The 16,467-nt window shown below is 38.9% G+C and overlaps 2 protein-coding genes and 1 pseudogene across 2 annotated transcripts in view; 1 reads left to right on the top strand and 2 right to left on the bottom strand.

Annotated features, from left to right (window-relative positions):
* Positions 1-16,467, bottom strand: part of mon2 (Mon2 homolog, regulator of endosome-to-Golgi trafficking) — a 225,273-nt gene that overhangs the window by 46,984 nt on the left and 161,822 nt on the right. The gene's annotated exons all lie outside the window — the stretch shown is intronic.
* Positions 6,381-9,748, bottom strand: LOC135697942 (probable pre-mRNA-splicing factor ATP-dependent RNA helicase mog-4; annotated as a pseudogene).
* Positions 13,596-15,492, top strand: PolD3 (DNA polymerase delta subunit 3). The gene is made up of 4 exons (XM_065217790.1): positions 13,596-13,792; positions 13,853-14,142; positions 14,211-15,124; positions 15,181-15,492. Exons 1-4 carry the CDS (start codon positions 13,724-13,726, stop codon positions 15,420-15,422), a joined length of 1,515 nt encoding a protein of 504 aa, XP_065073862.1. The 5' UTR covers positions 13,596-13,723; the 3' UTR covers positions 15,423-15,492.

The following is a 16,467-nucleotide window of genomic DNA, read 5'->3' as shown; positions in this document are numbered from 1 at the left end:
ACCAATAACCCCTCATTTTATCTGTCAAACTTTCATAGCGAATCAAAACAAACATTGCGTAGTACTAGAATTTCGACTAGAATGGGATATGTTAATCGTTTGCTTGGGACCAATAAGCTAGTCAAGTAGTGAGCCAATTTAAAATCTTTAGTTTCGTATTGATTGTTGGTATTACCACAAACGAAGTGACAGACGGAGCGGCTCGAAAACTTTGGTGACTAGCTTGCTATTTCAATTTTTCAGTGTACCACATGGCAACACCACTTCTACTGGATTCCCAACAAACAATTCACAGTCACAAATAAGCATACACATTGAATAAATGCTGCATAACAGTGTACAATGCTGAATAAAACAAGATGTCGAATTATGTGCTGAAAAAAGCTCATTGAGATCGATAGATGCGCCTTTATTCCGCCGTTTGCTCTGATATGATTAATTAACTTATTAAAAGCTTTATAAACGTTGACTGTCTTCCTGATTCAGAACCAGAAGTTTGATCTAATAACAAACTGAATAAGTGTAATTTTCACATACATTGTCGCTTTAATTCGACTGTTTTCAATTGCCTTAATAAAATGCTTTATTAGACGTCTTATAAATGTTTTCTAGCTCCATTATTAGATTTCATTGCATTGCTTTACAATACTGCTGTATAAAGGTGAATACAGTCAGCAAAATAGCTCTTATACCACTATGCGTCCACACAGCAAAAAAAGTTGTTGAATATTACATCGAAACTGCTGCAACCAGGTCAATCCATCGGTTGTGTAATATCACATTGTACGATGTACATCGATTTTGCGAACAAAATTACATGCATTGATGTAATATTGTATCTGCTTTTTGCTATTACATCATTATTTCATACATCAGCTTGAATTACGTTGATCAATATTACATTTTTTTTTGCTGTGCATGTTTTAGTTGAATGCTTTGTAAATGCTTTATAAACGACGTATTAGATTCATTATTCCACATCACTGCCCAAAAACAATTCAGAGTCACAAATAAGCATATATATTGAATAAATGCTTTATAACAGTGTGCAATGCTGAATAAAACGGGTTGTCAAATTATGTGCTCAGAAAACCTCATTGAGATCGATGATGCGCCTTTATTTCGCTGATTGCTCTGATTTGATTGATATAATTATTAAAATCTATACAAACGATGACTGTCTTCCTGATTCAACACCAGAAGTTTGATCTAATAACATACTGAATAAGTGTAATTTGCACATACATTGATGCTTTAATCCGACTGTTTCAATTGATTTAATAACATGCTTTATTATTGGCAAATCAAAGTTGGCACTCGTGGAGAATAGAAGAACTATGAAAGTGATGATGGTTTCAAAATTTTCCACGGGGAAGTATACGAGTGCAATCTTAAAATGCTTTTATTTTGTGAATGGAGCATTTTATTTAAATCTGGTTGGTGCTACGTTAGTAGAAAACTTCAGGACTACTCAATAGACATATAATACAGAAAACATAATTTCTTTTCAGATTTTTAGGTGTAAACATAGACTTCCGCTTTTCTACCACTGTAGCAGTAACCAGATTTAAATAAAATGCTCCATTTTCAAAATAAAAGCATTTTAAGATTGCACTCGTATACTTCCCCGTGGAAAATTTTGAAACCATCATCACTTTCATAGTTCTTCTATTCTCCACGAGTGCCAACTTTGATTTGCCAATACGTCTAATAATTGTTTTCTAGCTCCATTACTAGATTCCATTGCATTGCTTAACAATATTGCTGAAAAAAGGTGAATACAGTCAGCATAATAGCTCTTATTCCACTATGCGTCCATGTTTTAATTGCATGCTTTATAAATGCTTTACAAACGGCGTATTTATTCATTATTCCACAACAGTGATTCAGGCTAACAACAAAACGAAATTGGTAGCATAGTGGTTACCGTTTCCGCTTTCCAAGTAGAAGGTCGCGAGTTCAATCCCAGCCTCAACCCTTTTTTTATTTATGTTCTACTCCTAATTAATTTAAATCGTAATCATAAATCGTATTACTCACGACAACCAATTCATAGATCTATTGAAAAGAATAGCATCCTTTCCATCGAAATTAGATAGATGGAGAGGTAACGTTGGTCTAATGTTAAACAACTATGAATGAATTAATCATTCTCACATCTCCTTGAATTAGCTAGAGCTACGGCTGGAAGTGCTGATAGGTTTTCAGATTCAAGCTTTTATTGCTTATTTAGCTGCTCATATGATGTATTCTAGGATAGCTCAGATGGCAAGGCAAGCGGCTGGTGATCGGAAGGTCATGGTTCGAATCCCATTTAACGACATGTGTGTGTATGCATGTATGTATGTAATAAATTCGACAGAAATTAATGACACAGCAAAATCACTAACGAAAACACCCTGCTCGTGCCGTTCTTATTTTCGGATTAATTATCCCGTAGTTGAATAATCGTTTAATAAATGTATAATGATGTAATAATTAAACATTATTTCACATGAGAATCAAGCGTCTATATACACCTTTATACCATCACTGTTTAAGGAAGTACAGATGGTCTAATAAACGCTGAATAATCAAAAATTTGATCGAATAAGCTCTGTTACAACTTTTGTATGTCGAATAAAAGCTTCTCGACATACCTTATTCAACACCAAATATTTCGATGTTGTGGTTGAATAAATTCTCCAGATTTGTGTGAACAAAGCCTGAACAGAAGTTATTATTAAAAATAGTACAAGTATTATTAAGCATGAAGTGGAATAAAATCGTCAAGAAGTCGTTTCTTCAATAGGCAATTGTTTGTTGGGTTGTACCACATGGCAACACTGCTACTACTGGATTGTACACTGAAACAAATCGACATGTACCGTTTATTGGATCCATCTTATAACATAGCAATGTCAGCAGATTTATTCATTCTATGTGATGATTGATAGATTCCATTGGATTATCACTTAAAAACTATGACTGCGATATGGAATGATTTCTATCGTAATTTCACATACTTAGTACTTGATAATACTTTGCTTCGAACGTGGTTAGCGAAGGTAAGAAGTATATGAATATTGTCTGATATATCTAGAAACTAATGGAAAATCATATAAGTTTGCACTATGAGAAAATTCAGTAAAATATACCTGTTTTCATGATGAATATTGCTCACTAAAATATATATCTTATAAGATAATCATGTATATTTTATTGGAGTTGCTTTTACTGATTTTTGACGTTTGTTGATATGTCGCGTGTAAATATACATGTAGAAACTATTGGACTGTCATTTAACTTTGCAGTATAGGAAAACATGTATATCTCATTGTAATAGCTTGCTTTGATTTTTGACGTTTAAAGATTGTAAACAGATCTATCCCAATCATAAAATAGTCATATAGAAATGCCTTTTAAGAAATCCAACAGCAAGCATATGTTTTTGCATGTTTTTCTGGGATGAATATCGCTCCCAATAAAATACATCTTACATGATTGTTCTTTATAAATTATTGAAACAATTTTCAACGATGTTAACGTACACTCATTAAAATGATTAGTTGAACTAAATACTACTAACAACAATGATACTGTATTGAATAATCTTTGTTTGTTATTGTTTCATATGATAATTGGTTCCAGAAAAGAATGTATTGAGATGGAAAAAAAAAATGATTCTACTGTAATATTTACTTTGCTATGATTCTAATTGTAATATTTACTTTGCTATGATTCTAATTGTAAGCCTTCTACACGGCTAATTAAGATTCCAGCCCTAAGTAGTATTCGAACTTCATGAGCCAGTTCTATCAAATCATATAATTTAGTCGTTGATTTATTGCACACAGGTGCATTAAGAAAGATTTGAACAAACCACACCACCGAAACGGAACATAAATTTGTCAGTGCTATTTGTCTTCACTCTAGCAAAACGAGCATAAAGTTGCACTACATTCCATGTCGGGAGAGCTGTTCTTACTTCATGCTATTTGAACGAGCTCAATCTTGAAGTCAGCCGTGGCCCAGTGGAATCGAGCACAGACACCGAAAGCATCACACCTCAACAGATCTTGATCGAATCCCAAATCAGCTACAATAAAAAAAAGGCACAACTGTGAAAGCTCCCACTGCCTGATGTTTATTTTTCGAATTTATTTTTAGAAATCGATTTAATATATGTGTCAAAAGAAGAAGTAAATTTCATGTTATTTTCACATAAACTTTACTTCGATTGATTTATGACACATATATTATATTGTGGTGAAAAGTATAGCTTATGCTTATGGGTTTCAAATCCATTTCAGTTAATTATTATAATTTGATCGATTTTCATTTATCATATGACGATCATATAAAAGTTACCAAATTATCAGCATTGTAAATGTATCAGATATTCATATAGAATTTACCTGACACATTTTCAATCATATCATTTTCAATGGATTATCTTATAGCGCAAATTTATTAGACTTCCACATAACAGGAATATGTCAAATTCGTTCAGTGTACTCAACGCTACTACACTGAACGAATTTGACATATTCCTGTTATGTGGAATTCTAATAAATTTGCGCTATAAGAAAATCCATTGAAAATGATATGATTGAAAATGTGTCAGGTAAATTCTATATGAATATCTGATACATTTACAATGCTGATAATTTGGTAACTTTTATATGATCGTCATATGATAAATGAAAATCGATTAAATTATAATAATTAACTGCAATGGATTTGAAACCCATAAGCATAAGCTATACTTTTCACCACAATATAATATATGTGTCATAAATCAATCGAAGTAAAGTTTATGTGAAAATAACATGAAATTTACTTCTTCTTTTTACACATATATTTAATCGATTTCTAAAAATAAATTCGAAAAATAAACATCAGGCAGTGGGAGCTTTCACAGTTGTGCCTTTTTTTATTGTAGCTGATTTGGGATTCGATCAAGATCTGTTGAGGTGTGATGCTTTCGGTGTCTGTGCTCGATTCCACTGGACCACGGCTGACTTCAAGATTGAGCTCGTTCAAATAGCATGAAGTAAGAACAGCTCTCCCGACATGGAATGTAGTGCAACTTTATGCTCGTTTTGCTAGAGTGAAGACAAATAAAACTGACAAATTTATGTTCCGTTTCGGTGGTGTGGTTTGTTCAAATCTTTCTTAATGCACCTGTGTGCAATAAATCAACGACTAAATTATATGATTTGATAGAACTGGCTCATGAAGTTCGAGTACTACTTAGGGCTGGAATCTGAATTAGCCGTGTAGAAGGCTTACAATTAGAATCATAGCAAAGTAAATATTACAATTAGAATCATAGCAAAGTAAATATTACAGTAGAATCATTTTTTTTTTCCATCTCAATACATTCTTTTCTGGAACCAATTATCATATGAATGAGTGTACGTTAACATCGTTGAAAATTGTTTCAATAATGTATAAAGAACAATCATGTAAGATGTATTTTATTGGGAGCGATATTCATCCCAGAAAAACATGCAAAAACAAATGCTTGCTGTTGGATTTCTTAAAAGGCATTTCTATATGACTATTTAATGATTGGGATAGATCTGTTTACAATATTTAAACGTCAAAAATCAAAGCAAGCTATTACCACAAACGAAGTTACAGACGACTTTCTCCGAAGAAATTAATTAAAATAAGGTGGTTCTCTGTAATAGAATTTTAGACCACTTTCCGCCGCTCACCGCCAGGTTCGCTAGTATTTTTGATTTGAATTAATTCAAGTTGGTTTTGTGTGCAATGATCTGGCAACTCGCGTTCTCACTCGCGTTGACGGGGTGCTGTTTTCTCACTCATCGAAGGAAATTTTGATTAGAGTGAGAAAGTAAGGAACAGTCAGCGCGGGAACCGTGTGCGGTACTATAGGTGCGGCAGAAAGAATGTAGTCGACTCCTTCGTTCTCACGGTGTTCTTACGCATGATCCAACGTTACGTCACACTAGATTATGCATAAGAACGTCGTGAGCAAAGTTTGTATGTTTGGGAGCCTCTTGCATTCAACTCGCATTCGTCCTCGAGTTCGTGTGGAAGCCATTCAGAGCGGAGGTGGCCAGGAGCGTGGCATTCGAAGTGGAACCGTTCCGACTCCACTGGTCGTTGGATTGGGGGAAGCCTGTGAAATGGAGTACGATCACAAATGGATGGAGTTCCTCTCGAAACGCCTGATGGACCAAATCTTCGCATCGCTACCGAAAGTCATCCGCAATGGCGATCCAGTTCATTCTTATCCCGGATGTATCAATCTGTCGTTTGCATACGTTGAGGGTGAATCGCTGTTGATGGCGCTGAAAGACGTTGCCCTCTCGAGTGGGTCGGCTTCGCTGGAACCGTCGTATTCGCTTTGGCATCGGACGGTTTACCACCATCGAGGAAATCGACTACATAGCTGAAAAGTGCATCAAGCACGTGACTCGACTCCGAGAGATGTCCCCGCTGTGGGAGATGGTCCAGGAAGGTATCGACATCAAGTCGATCCAGTGGTCGCAGCATTAGAGCGGACGGGTCGGGGCATATTTTAAAGAGAGATTTGATTTTGTATGTTCTGCTGTGTATGGTTGAATTCAGTGAGGGTTTTTTTTTAATTGTTAATCATTGATTGTGTTATTAACACATCCACTTTTGGTAGTAAGTAGGTATTGAGACGAGAGAAAAATAATGTATAGCTTTGCTACATATGCTATTAGAGACAGCAATAAATCTTAAGACAGTGAAATCATTGTGAGTATTTCATCATTCACTTGGCGAAAAAACTTCCTATCAGCGATTGTTTGAAATAGTATAAACTTTGTTAGTTCCCGTCAAGGACGGCGTTGTTACGACTACGCTAAATTCGCAAATCTGAGGTATTCGTGGACTGCCATCTCAGATTTGCTTTGGCGCGGATTAGTTCCACTTAGGGTTAATTCAACTAAGTTTCGATTCTAATTATTTGAAGACTCCAGGAAAATCTACGTTTAGAAAGACCTTCTATTATTTAATAAAGAAGTAAAGCAGTAAAGTTATTAATAGTTGGTTGGGCAAGCTAAAATATCATTTAAAAAAATGTGTTCAATGTCGATAAGCTTTCCGCAAAATCCGCACTTCAAAAGCTATAAAACCGCACAAAATTTGCGACACTTGTAACAGCCCTGCAGTTGGCTTCGGCGTGCCAGAGAATACCTAATCCACCTAACCGGACCTGAAGAAACGGAAAGGAGCGCGACTGGGATTAGACGGGCTAGCCTTATGAAGCTCTCTACTGACATACAATATAGCATGGTTGCAGCAACCTTATATTTCACCTATTTGTCCCTAAAGATCACTAATTTACACCCGACACCCTAGGTAGGATAATGTCATCGCAAATAACAACAATTCCCGTTGAATACATGGTGCGAAAAATGCTCTTGAATTACCCCAAACCGTCTCATCACAACCTACGCCTCGGTCAGTGTGGCCCGACCGATCGTTTTCGGCATCTTTTTATTGGTGGAATCCTCGAGCTCCTTCGGTTTGTAGTAATGCGGTGCCGCCTCCAGCAGCCACTTGCTTTCGATTTCAATCACCGACCGCATGTACTCCTTCGTCGTAAACACCAGCTCGTGGTACAGCACCCAACGAGGCAGTTCTTCGAACAGTGCCGAATTCGGATGGATCATCACCGTCTGATTGTGCTTGGCCGTTTTGTAGTGACCCCCCCTTGGAAAGCCGAGCGACGTGATAAAAGTACCCGGCTGTAATAGCCTTCCGGATGTTGGTCGTTTCCGGCAGACTGGAAACCATTTCGATTTCGACTCGCTGCATTAACCCAACCAGCTGCTCCCGGACATCGCGAGCTCGTTTCATCGAACGGAACTGAATGAAATTTTCGTAACACCACTGAGTGCTGTAGTCCGATTCGGCCCATTGATTGTAGACCTGCAGCAAACTCAAGTGGTCCCCGTGCATGTGGTTGAAGTTCTTCCGGGCCGTATCTGCGTGGATGATTTTATCTTTCGGTCGGTAGAAGATGGCTCCATTCACCGATAGCATTGCAGCGATGGCCACCACCTCCTCGGAACATTTGTACTTTTCACTAGCAAGCAGCATTTTTGCCATCATGGGATCGACCGGAAATTCCGCCATCCGTCGTCCAAGTTTGGTCAGTTCACCGTGGTGATTCAATGCCCCTAGGGCGTAAAGTTGCTCCAATGCCAAAACCAACGTTTCATGTGGTGGAGGATCGAGGAAATCGAAATGAAGCAAATCGTTGATTCCAAGAGCTTTGAGCATTAGCACGGCATTGCCCAGGTTTATGCGCTGAATTTCCGGGACGGTGTTGTCTTCCAGCTCGTGTTTGTATGCCCAGGCTGTGTACAGACGAAAGCACTTGCCAGGGGCAACGCGCCCTGCTCGACCTGCACGTTGATTGGCAGACGCTTTCGAAATGGGCACGACCATCAGGGTCTCCATCCCGGTTCTGGAGTTAAAATTATTTTGCTTTGCAAAGCCCGGATCGATCACGTACATTATGTTATCGATGGTTAGTGATGTCTCGGCGATGTTGGTGGCCAGTGCGACTTTCCGGGCGTTCGGTGGAGTTGGATCGAAAATTTTCGCCTGCATGACCGAAGGCAGATTGGCATAAATGGGAAGGATGAGTAGCTCCGCTTGACGCGATCCTGGAGCATCTCCTGGCAGGCTTCGATTTCCTCTTGTCCTGGAACGAAAAAAAAATGTAATTTTTTAACATCGCATAGAAATAGACCCACTTACCAGTTAAAAATACAAGAATGTCTCCAAGAGGCTGAGTGGCATGAATCTGTAGAACCGACACCACACATGCATCGGTATAATCTGCTTCCGGTGCTTTGGTGTAGAAGACATCAACCTAGAAGAGAAAAAGTTAGATTTTACAGCAAAACACAAAGCAAGTCAAATCTAACTACGTACCGGAAAACGACGACCAGGAATACGGAATATGTTCGCATCATCGAAGAAATCCGAAAACTTTTCCGCATCCAACGTGGCACTGGAAATCAGTAGTTTCAAATCCAATCGAAACCGCGCAATGTCCTTCACCAATCCAAACAGAATGTCCGTGTGCAACGTACGCTCGTGAGCTTCATCGATAATCATCACACTATACGAAGCTAGGTCCGGTTCCGAAAGAAACTCCCTGTGCAACGTACCATCTGTCATGTATTTAATGACAGTCCGCTCGGATGTGCAATCCTCGAAACGAATACTATAACCAACTTCGTTGCCCAACTTGACGCCCATTTCCTGTGCAACACGTGCCGCCACGGACATCGCTGCCACGCGACGAGGCTGAGTACATCCAATCTTCTTGCCGTCGTTTGTAAACCCAGCTTCATTGAGATACTGTGAAATCTGTGTCGTTTTTCCCGAACCCGTTTCTCCTTCGATAATAAGAATCTGGTGTTCTTTTATAGCGGCTATGAGATCCTCCTTGAATGGAAAAACTGGAAGTGATTTCTTCGTTTCCTCAATGTCCATCTTCTTCCTTTCCGCCTCAGATACCGGTGCTTTCCGGTCCTTTTCTTTAGTTCCATCCAGTCGGAGTGCCTGGACGAAATCAATCTGATCATCCAACAGCAGTTCATTGGCGTTGACGGCACCGTCGAAAAATTTACTCTTTCAGCAAATATAGACAGTTTCTTATAGGAATTTTCGGTGGAGTGAAAGGATAGTACAAAGTCCGCCATGTTTCACGCACAGTCTGACGTTTGCTTATGGATTTTCTCATAGGAGTAAAGAGCTACAGAGTCGCCGTCAACGCCAATACTCTTCAGCACCAGCACCACTTGCGAACCTCTTCGTTTTTGAAAGTAAATTTCACGCACAGTCTGACGTTTGCTTACGGATTTTACCATAAGAGTAAAGAGCTATAGATTCGCCGTCAAGGCCAATAGCATCAACTATATACTTTAAGCTAGTACATATGAGTAGATAGTGTTGCCGTGAGGTACACTGAAAAATTGAAATAGCAGGTTAGTCACCAAAGTTTTCGAGCCGCTCCGTCTGTCACTTCGTTTGTGCTATTACAATGAGATATACATGTTTTCCTATACTGCAAAGTTAAATGACAGTCCAATAGTTTCTACATGTCTGCTTACACGCGACATATCAACAAACGTCAAAAATCATTAAAAGCAACTCCAATAAAATATACATCATTATCTTATAAGATATATATTTTAGTGAGCAATATTCATCATGAAAACAGCTATATTTTACTGAATTTTCTCATAGTGCAAACTTATATGATTTTCCATTAGTTTCTAGATGTCTGTTCCCACCCATGACATATCAACAGTTTTTCACCATGAAATATATCAGACAATATTCATATACTTCTTACCTTCGCTAACCACGTTCGAAGCAAAGTATTATCAAGTACTAAGTATGTGAAATTACGATAGAAATCATTCCATATCGCAGTCATAGTTTTTAAGTGATAATCCAATGGAATCTATCAATCATCACATAGAATGAATAAATATGCTGACATTGCTATGTTATAAGATGGATCCAATAAACGGTACATGTCGATTTGTTTCAGTGTACTGGACTGTACTAGCATTTTCACCAAATGTATTAGAATGTTTTGGTTTTATCTCTTTCACTCTACTCAAAACTGAAATGCATAACAAATGATAAAATGATACACTTTGCACACTGTCAAAGAATCATTGTACACAAAATCAACTTTGTTCAAATCAAAACAAAAAAACTAACCCATCTGGTGGATGATGGCACAAGCTTCCAAGAAAATTCCATTACAGTGAACCACATTATTTTAATGGATTTCTTCGCCAGTTAGTCGTCTGTCACTTCGTTTGTGGTACTGTCGTTCAAGTTGGACATCGGAAAATCCCACACGCGACATTCGATTTTACCATCGTTCTGTACGTTAAACATAACGTCGGACATAGTGCGCTGAATAGCGCATCATTGTGTGAATACAGCGCACTATGTCCGACGTTATGTTTAACGTACAGAACGAGAGTAAATTCAATTGGCGCGTGTGGGATTTTCCGGTTTTCTACTGAAACGATAATATTACCATAGAGGTAACTCTAAGACTACCCTAATAAAATTGTTATGGTTATTTTGCTTAACGACGTGTTCTGGGTATCTTCCAAACCATTTGTGGAAAAGTTCAATTATTTGGGTTATCGTTCGTTTATGGTTATTTTTTATTAGGGTAGAAGGTCCCGAAATAACGTGCTCAACTTTTTGGCACAGCTCTGGTACTCTCTTCGGTCCCAAGCTTGTCGAATCACCCCTCGAAACATAGGAAAAACCAATAACCCCTCATTTTATCTGTCAAATTTTCATAGCGAATCAAAACAAACATTGCGTAGGACTAGAATTTCGACTAGAATAGGGTACGTTAATCGTTTGCTTGGGACCAATAGGCTACTAAAGTATAGTCGCTATATTCATAGTCTGGCGGATAGAATCTCGGGAACCAATTAAACTGTCAAATAGCGGAACCAATCGAGCAAATCTCGACCAACAACAGAAAAGAGCACATCAGCTGTTGCGAACGAAACTTCGGAAACCCTTTTCTCGTGATTCAAGGCTCGCCTACGCAAACAAACACCATCTTTAGGTTGTGGAAAGTTTCCCCTATCCGATGAAGCTGGTAATTTAACTTCGATTGGCGAGGGAAGAATAATCCACGTTTTGTTTTTAAAAGTTGATAGTACCTTTTTAATTGTTGGTCTACAATATATTGAATTGGTTCCGCTTTTTAATAGATCGAAATTCTATCCGCCAGACTATGAATATAGCGACTATATACTAAAGTGGTGAGCCAATTTAAAATCGTTAGTTTCGTATTGATTGTTGGTATTACTCTTCATTCTCATTTTGTTTCAGTGTTGCTACTGGACATTCCTACCCCTCACAGCGGTTGTCTTTCGCGCGCAACACACATGTCCCACAAACAAAAAATGGAATCTGTCAAACGTGCTTGTGTGCAGCGCTGCCATTTATACAGATTTATCTGTATTATACAGATTTTTTAATCTTAATACAGACCCGATACAGAATACAGATTTATCACAGATTTTTGAATTACAATACAGATTTATACAGATTTTTATAAAATGCTTGAGAAAAAAAAAATTCAAAATTTATAAAAACAAAATAACTTGATCGATTTTATCAGCGTACCCCCTTCTCTCCAAAATTAATTGTTGTGCTAAAAACCATATATTTTGCAGTGGGATCTGCTCGAGGCGTTGCTGTTTCTTTTATGCTTCTCTCACTCCTTCCAACGGAAAACGCAGTCACGCCCGATTCCACTGTGCGTTTATATAGCTGCCTTTTAATAACTCATGATGACATCAAAATTTGATGTATTTTTATTTTGTTTTTTCGGCATGCATGCAATAACATGTTGATAACTAAATTTGTAATCTAAATAAAATATCTATATCAAAATAAGTTATCAAGCAGTTCTCACTAATATCAATATATGTTATAATTTTGATATTCTTCGCATATCTTTTAGCTCTCATTTTTGTTCTGTTAGCCATCAACTCCATCAAAATGAAATCAATTTGAGTTATCAGGAATAATGAAAACAACATAATTCTTGTTTTCATTTTGTTCTCACCCTCTGCTCGGGAACCTATCAAATTTCCATCGACAATTAATCATGTTATGGTGTTTTTGACAGCATTCACAACCAGAGGACCAACCGCTTTCGGATGCATATGGAGCTGGTAGTAAACGATTTGAGATTGTATGGGGATTTACAGTATTAATTTAATATTTCCAATATAAGCATGTATGTTAAATACAAGAAAAGTGCCCAAGCACATTAAAATGGTACAAGTACTCGTAAACATTTTACTTGCATTAAAAATGTATTTCGTAAGAAATTGCGGATTTTCTGATATTCTCCATACTGCAAAAATGATTTTACCAGCACTGGCGGGGCGACATCTCTCGATTTTTTGGTGTAACTACCACACAAATGATGTAATTAATTGTATTCATCTATATTAAAAATATCAAATAGTAATGAACTCGTGCACTTTTTTCCATTTAAAACTGCTTATCAGGAAGATAATGAATAGAAACTAAAATCTCCATACATTTTCAAACGGCTTCATATCACTCTTATAAATAAGTACGGACGATATCACAAATGGCGCAATTATATCTCGTATGGTTAGTACGATAGCCCGAATAGGTGGTTAAGCACTTTTTATGGTTATTTTGTATGCACTGTACACAGCAAAAAAAAATGTAATATCGATCAACGTAATTCAAGCTGATGTATGAAATAATGATGTAATAGCAAAAAGCAGATACCATATTACATCAATGGATGTAATTTTGTTCGCAAAATCGATGTACATCGTACAATGTGATATTACACAACCGATGGATTGACCTGGTTGCAGCAGTTTCGATGTAATATTCAACAACTTTTTTTGCTGTGTATGTGTAAAACAACAAAACATGATTAATTAAGAAAAAAATCGTCAATACAGAAAATACAGATTTTTTAATAGAGTGGATACAGATTTTTTATAAAACCACCTGGCAGCTCTGCTTGTGTGTCTGCTCAGTTTTGTTAAACGCAGGTCGAAATAGTTTACTGTGAAATTTTGTGAAAAAGTAGTAAAAATAGTGCATAATAATTTAATATTTGAACATATTCTGCGAAGCATCCGTTAGTGTGCAAAATTCTTCAGATATGGATGCCTCCTTGGAGAAATCCTGCCTGGAAGAAATCAGCCACACTGTCCTAGACTCACAACAGAAGGTTTGTTGGTTCTCTAAATTTAAAACCATTTGCAGTGAATCGGACGCTTTGTATTTCTAGATTTCAGTTCGTTCAATATCGAACAACTATGGCTTGAACTTCCTAGATGCAGTCAAGATTCTGCAGCAATGGCTCGACAAGAACGGCACGAAAGCCAATCTTGTCAAGGAGTTTATCGTCCGGGGCTTCGATCCCAAACAGGGTGGCGCCTTTATAACCGTAGTCAACGAGAAGAAGCTAAAGGTCGTTCAGTCCAAGGTTAGCCGGATATCGAGCGTTCTTTATGCCGTGGAAGTGGCAGCGGAATCCTCCCGGAAGTTGGTCATTCCCGAAGAGCAGGAGTTTAGCGTGTAAGTTTTTTTTGGGATTAAAATTGTGTGTTGGAACTTGTTTCAATTGCTTGCTTTGATTTGAACAGGATCAATCTTCCTTTGCGATCGGACAAACGGGACGTACACGTCTTCACACCAGCCGCGAATCCACCTCCAGCCGCCGCCGCTGCCGTCAAGCAAGAATCGAAATCAAAAATTAAATCTATGTTTGCAGCCGGTGCTTCTAAACCGAAGCAGGAATCTCCGAAACCGGATACGGTTAAGGAGGAAAAGCAGAGCCCTCCCGCGGCAACAGGAAAGAAAGATACAGCCAAGGCTACTTCTCCTCAGAAATCGCCCAGTAAGGGTTCACCCAGCAAGAAGAAGGATGCCAAGAAAGCCGTCAGTGGCAAAGCTTCCATAGCATCGTTCTTTTCTAACAAACCGGGTGCCTCCAAGCCAATGCCGGTTGCTTCTGCCGGTTCTTCTGCGGCAGTGGAAGTGAAGAAAGAGAAGGAATCTCCCAAGGAGGCTAAGGAGCCTAAAAAGGAAGAGAGAATGACCAACGGGAAGCGTGAGGACACCCCCCGTTGGAAGCGAATGATTTCCGATGAATCGGACGGAGACGACGTGATCCCGAACACGCCACAGGCAAAGAAGGAACCGGCAAAGAAGGGCGGTAGAAAGACGCTGGCATTGAAGAAGAAAGGAACTAGCAAGGCAAATCCCAGCAAGAGATCCAGGATTTTGCAGGTTGTAGATTCCAGCGAGGAGGAGGAGGAGGAAGAGGACGAAACTCGGAATCTCAGCGAACCGGAGGAGAGGCTGATTAAGTTTGATGTTGATGAATCGGAGGATGCGGAGATGAAGGACGATGAAGATGCAGAGGAGAAGAAAAAGAAGGAGCAACAGCTGAGCCCGGAAAAACCAGTGGAGAATGATTCCAACAGTTTGAATCGAAAGAGAGCGAAGGTTAAGAAGTTGGTCACCAAAAACTATATGGATGAGGAAGGCTATATGAGTGAGTATTAGTAGAAGTTAGCAAATTAGAAAACGTGCCAACACAATCATTTTCAGCCACCATCAAGAATTACGTAATGGTGTCCGCATCCGAGGATGAAGACGACGGAGATGCGTCGAACAATAACACAGCGGAAGGAAAGAAGGCAACTGCCGAGGAGGAGCCCGTTGCGAGCGGAGGTGGTGATAAGAATAGTACCTCGAATGCTAAACCGGCGAATAAGAAACCGAGTAAGGTAACTCCGCCGACTCCCAAAACCAAGCAGGGGTCGATCATGAGCTTCTTTTCCAAGAAGTAGTATTATTGTAGAAGTCAGGGCGGTACAGTTTTCTATTGTCTTATTAAATTGCAGTTGTTCGTTCTAGTAATAGGAAGCTGATTATTGTTTTGAGAAATCCAAGTTACGTTCTTGTTGGGTTACGAGTTGGTTTCAAGGGTTTCTGCGTTGCTCGTGGTTATTGTTTTTGGTAAGCTGGCATAACAGCAGCTGCATCACGTACATAGCAAAATTCTATGGTCGGACTTGAGTAAGCAAACTAACGTCGGAACAGTTAGTCTCTGTGCAAGTCAAATGAAGGGTCACCTCACCCTAGGTGACAGTTGTCACCTCACCTAATACGCCGCGCAGAATAGGCCTACGTATCTGCTGTCGAGTGTCGAATTGGTTTTCTGCTTAGCATTCTGGTTCTTGCTGTGCTCTACTTATCATGTGGGAGTCTATTAATAGAGTATAATCGATGCCGAACATGTTCCAGTGCTCCTCGTAGTCTGCGAAGGGTCCGCAGGTCGCCTTCTACTTGGTCGATCCACCTCTCACGACGTGCCCAGCCCACCGTAGTCGCCCAATTTTTGCAATGTGCACGATGGACACACTTAGTTTTTTCTACCGAGCTCGGCTGTGCAAATCTCGGCAAAAACAAGTTTCACTGAGATCTCAGCAAAAGAGACATTTGATTGCTGAGTCTCGGATAATGCTTAGCTGAATCTCAGCAAACAAATGAAATGTTTGCTGAGATCTCAGTAAAACTTGTTTTTGGTCAAATGCTAAACTGACTGCCGCACGTCTCGATCTATGTTTCTGTCCGAACTTGGACGTCTGGTCTCTGTCCTCCCCATGGACATGGAGGTTGACGGTACTGAAGCAAAGGGTTATGTTTAATTTCTTTATATTTGCAACGATGATGATTTCCTATAGTGACACATATCACCTTCTTAATGCTTCAGTATACCTCAAACGATTAATTCTTGGTTGTTAATAGAACTTCCTTGATGCAATCGGCTGCTTCATGCAGACTGAAAAATTCTGATTATAGTATCAGATTTGTTCTGTATACAGAGGAACT

Source organism: Ochlerotatus camptorhynchus, unplaced genomic scaffold (assembly GCF_037179485.1).
Source record: "Ochlerotatus camptorhynchus isolate MF236.1 unplaced genomic scaffold, CSIRO-AGI_Acam_v1.1 ptg000080l, whole genome shotgun sequence".
NCBI lineage: Eukaryota > Metazoa > Arthropoda > Insecta > Diptera > Culicidae > Ochlerotatus > Ochlerotatus camptorhynchus.
The sequence above is the reverse complement of the archived record's forward strand: the minus strand, read 5'-3'. Positions and strand labels throughout refer to the sequence as shown.

What these genes read in the sequence shown, in the direction of transcription:
- PolD3 (XM_065217790.1), top strand. Translation starts at nt 13,724, where the DNA reads ATGGATGCCTCCTTGGAGAAATCCTGCCTGGAAGAAATCAGCCACACT. An exon ending in TCCTAGACTCACAACAGAAG is followed by an intron (nt 13,793 to 13,852) that starts GTTTGTTGGTTC and finishes TTGTATTTCTAG; the next exon opens with ATTTCAGTTCGTTCAATATC. An exon ending in GAAGAGCAGGAGTTTAGCGT is followed by an intron (nt 14,143 to 14,210) that starts GTAAGTTTTTTT and finishes TGATTTGAACAG; the next exon opens with GATCAATCTTCCTTTGCGAT.